The sequence below is a fragment of the Copidosoma floridanum genome, unplaced genomic scaffold, assembly GCF_036245765.1.
Source record: "Copidosoma floridanum isolate Cflo_tuat_1 unplaced genomic scaffold, Cflo_Japanese_pri ptg000029l, whole genome shotgun sequence".
NCBI lineage: Eukaryota > Metazoa > Arthropoda > Insecta > Hymenoptera > Encyrtidae > Copidosoma > Copidosoma floridanum.
The window spans coordinates 2,759,208-2,763,671 of NW_028321906.1; the positions used below are offsets into that span (position 1 = coordinate 2,759,208).

General features: G+C 31.5%; 1 protein-coding gene across 1 annotated transcript; it reads left to right on the top strand.

The window, feature by feature from the left end:
* The first annotated feature begins 738 nt into the window (after positions 1 to 738).
* On the top strand, positions 739 to 3,922 carry LOC106637660 (sodium-coupled monocarboxylate transporter 1-like). Its single transcript, XM_014350530.2, has 8 exons — positions 739 to 990; positions 1,062 to 1,407; positions 2,155 to 2,309; positions 2,378 to 2,518; positions 2,590 to 2,698; positions 2,764 to 2,985; positions 3,056 to 3,552; positions 3,768 to 3,922. Exons 1-8 carry the CDS (start codon positions 770 to 772, stop codon positions 3,835 to 3,837), a joined length of 1,761 nt encoding a protein of 586 aa, XP_014206016.2. The 5' UTR covers positions 739 to 769; the 3' UTR covers positions 3,838 to 3,922.
* Positions 3,923 to 4,464: the final 542 nt, after the last annotated feature.

The window sequence follows — 4,464 nt, forward strand, 5'->3', positions numbered from 1 at the left end:
TTTATTTGCATTCAAAATCATTGTAAAAGATAGAAGTAGGCCATTTCTATAAACAATTACGAGCGTTAGAAAAAAAATACCCAATTGTTGGTGTTAAAAAGAACGATCAAATTTGATTTCTATACTTTTGGTGTCCATATTACACATAGTGAAATATGAGATGTTTATAATATGAGATTAGTTACTTCATATTAAGAATTATTAAATATAAGTATTATCAGTAAAATGTACTTATTCTGCAATCCCTTCTTTTCTAACGATTATAGAATATCAATTTAAAATTTAAAAATCGTTTATTATTTTATTCAAAACTCTTTTTTCACTTTTAAAAATCTTATATCAGTACACAAACAGTATCTAGTTATAAAAGTTAAGAAGATCAAATAATAGCAGTGATAAGCGCCATACGTATCTATGGAATATTTATGGCATATCGCTAGAATCAATCTTTGATAAAGATTAAAACATCCAAACCCTACAACTTTCTACTTCAGTTACTTATTAAGTGAATGTTAAAGTAGACGGAAACGTTTTAAAATACAAATTATTTTTCATACAAAAACCCATAAGTTTAACTTCAGACGCTAATTTAATGCCAAGTGTAGTTGCAATATTTTTATAAATGTTTCAGATTACAGTTTTGATTTTACTGTATACCTCCAATGAAAATAACTCGTAGCATGCAAGCAGCTATGAAAATGAGCGTTTCTTTAAACTGTGGTATTTGAAATTTACTTATCACAAGTTTGAAAATAAAGAAAAGAAGAAAATGGATACAACTATGAGTACTTCATTGCCTACGTTTGGCAACAGTATGCTGCAATTGACATTTGGGTGGACGGACTATCTACTATTTAGTGGCTTACTTGGCATCAGCCTTTTAGTAGGATTTTACTTTGGTTTTTTTAGCAAACAAGATAGTGCATCTGAATATTTGTTTGGTGGAAAACACATGTCGTACATTCCTGTCGCTACAAGTATTTTAGCAAGGTATTTTTTAGATCTCACATTATTTGATTTTTTGTTTTGTATTGACTACTGGTGGATTTATATTTTTTTAGCATGTTGTCAGGTATAACATTTTTGGGAATACCCACAGAGGTGTACTTTCATGGGGCGCAATTCATCGTTACTCTTATTCCAAACTTTCTCTGTTGCCTAATAATAGCTCACGTGATAATACCCTTATTTCATGATCTCAAACTCTCTAGTAGCTACGAGTATTTGCAGCTAAGGTTTTCTAGATCCATCCGAATGTTGGCATCAACTTTGTACATCGTATCGTTATTATTGTACATTCCAGTAGTTATGTACGTTCCAGCACTTGCTTTTTCACAAGTCACGGGCTATGGAATCCACACAATAACGCCAGTGTTTAGTATTGTTTGCATCACTTATACAACCATGGTAAGAATTATGGTTTTAGTAGAATTAAAAATATTTGAATAAAAAATAAAAGTATGGAACAATCACAACTATTGATATTAGTTTAAAAAATGCTCTACATACAAGCATAATTGAAAATTAAAATGATATGTTTTGTTTAACTTTTCGTGATCCTTGTATGTTGTAAAAGAATTTTTTATGTAGATTTAAATGATTATGATCGGCTCGGGAGTTTTTAGATTAATTGATTTAGAACTGATTATGGTTTTTAGAAATTATATTTTTATGGGTACTTTTCCGCAAATATAAACCAACGATTTAAAAATTTTACCTTAAAAAAATATTTAACTAAGAAGTTATCATTTTATCAACCCACCCAAAAAATTTTAATTTTCAAAACAAACTTAAAAAAAAAAAATCTTACTAGTGTTACAACCGACTACCTGTGCTCGTGAGCTATGTATATACCGTATCCCCTTAGCCACGAGCTATCTTTAAGAAAAACCACTCTCACTTCCTCATATATTGTGATTCACTACTTATTTATAATTTGAATATTTATTTACTGTTTATTAGTTAATTTGATTTTATTACATGAAAACGATTTTTATCATACATGGGTGATTCCGCCGCAACTAACTCAAACGATAAAGCTTTAATAAAAGCTGGAAACAAACCCTATCGAGTGAACAAAGTTTTGTGCTATTTAGTGCCATTAATCGAAAGTTGTGACTATTGAAAGAGAAATAACGTCTTTTTGTTAATTAGGGTGGAGTTAAAGCAGTTATTTGGACAGATACAATCCAGTTTTTTTTCACTATTGGCAGCTTATTTACCGTACTTATTATTGGAATATATGGTCTTGGTGGTTTTTCTAACATCTATAATATAGTTAATGAAGGAGGAAGACTTGACATTTTTGAGTAAGATTTTTAAGTGGTATGCGGTTTTTAAATAAAATATCTGTAATGAAAATATGTTCATGATTTAGCTCAAATATGAGTCCATTCGGAAGAAATACATTTATGGGATTAACATTTGGAATGCTTTTCGGTCACCTGAGTCGTATCGGGATTGGTCAGAAATTCATTCAAAGATTTCTATCCATTGAAAAAAAGGCTGATATTAAAAAGTAAAAATAAAGAAAAATAGTAAGTTCATTTAACTAACAACGTGGCACAATAATTTATTTAATTTTTTCAGAGCTGTTTACTTAATGATGTTTGGCTGGCAGGTATTACTAACAAGCTGTATTTTAACTGGTCTCATAGTTTATGCAAAATATCATAGCTGCGATCCTCTAAGTGCTAAGGTATTTCTCTTTTCCATCAAAAAACTATAAAAATGTATTTAATAACAGCTTCTAATTACTTGCAGCTAGTTCACCGAAACGATCAAACTTTACCCTATTACGTAATGGACGTAGCTCGAAACATTCACGGACTACCAGGAATTTTTCTGGCTGGCTTAGTCAGTTCAGCATTGTCCACGATGAGTGCAAGTCTGAACAGTCTCTCTGGTATTATTTACGAAAATTTCGTAGACCGGTGGATCCCAGAAACATCAAAGAAAGATGCTACAGCTGCTTGTATAATGAAGGTATGTATACATTAAAAGATAAGAAAACAAAAAAACCACGTATATCCTATTGATCATGAAAATTGAACAGTGGATCTCTGTATTGATTGGTGCAATAACGATCGCCCTGATTTTTGTAATCGAGCATCTTGGCACCATCTTTGAAATTGCAAATAGTCTGAGTACAATTGTAGATGGACCTCTGCTTGGTCTGTTTGTCGCTGGCATGTTCTTCCCGTGGGTAGGAACAAAAGGTGCCATCATTGGTGGGAGTGTCGGTCTTACCATTATGGCTTGGATCGTTGGTGGTACTCAGTGGCACATAATTAATAAGCGTATACATCATTCAGTCTTGCCAACTTCAACCGAAGGATGTCCTTATCCACTGAATGAAACTGTAACGTCAGTGACTTCGAAGCCTCTGGCACCCGAGGACGAGCCTTGGCTTATCTTTAGACTATCCTTTTTGTATCTGATATTTGTGGGCATGACCATCACAGTAATCATTAGCCTAATTGCAAGTTGGGTTGCTGGAGAAACGGATCTGCAGAAAATTGATCCCCGACATGTCGTCCCGTTTGTTAAAAGGTTTGTAAATTTTTTTTGTCCTCAGACGTTTTTATTTAACACATTGGCGTTTACTGTGCCATATGTAAGAAAAATACTGTTAATCACTGATGATTGCTCTAAGCGATATGCGCACTAGTGACAAAAACTACTATTTAATACTTATTTAAAATATTTATTCAGACAGTAACTGTAATTTTGGTTTTACTTTCATCGTGCATACTGTAACATTTCAGGTTTTTGCCGAAGAAAAAATATGTAACTGTACCATTAAAAGATATTATACCAGAAAAAGTTATGCTGTGAATATTAAAAGAACATTATTTTGAAGATTATCATGAAACAAATGTAATACACGTGCTTGGTAAAATACAACTATTTCTCAACTTTTTTTTTTACTTACAACTCTTACATTGGACAAAAGTTTTTAATAAATTAAAAGGAATAAGAAGTAAGATATTATATACTTTCAAAAATGTTCCGAAGAATTTTTTTGTAAGTTAAATGCTGTGAATGTGAAAAATTGCTTGAGTTCCGTTATAAATAATATTCAAACTAATTTTTGAAAAATGATTTTCCTAGACTCTTCCTTATTTTTTTTGTCACCTTATTGTTATCCTATTATTAGCACTTCCCATAACAATATTTATTTCATCATACGTAATAAAAACCATAATTTTGAAACTAAGATTTTTGGAAAATTTTGGGCTCCTTTTAAATCAAGCATTTTCATGACTTAGTTGTTAAGTGTTCATGCATGAAGTGATAAATATTATTTAAAGTGATAAATTTGAGTTCAACATCATGAAAAGCTGTTTTTTGAACTTTTTAAGCAAATTTCAAGCCACTTTGCGCAATGAAGTTTCTTAACGAGAAAGACAGGTACAGTGAGGTACACGCAGTTAACTTTGCCATGGAAATCGTAAACTGTAT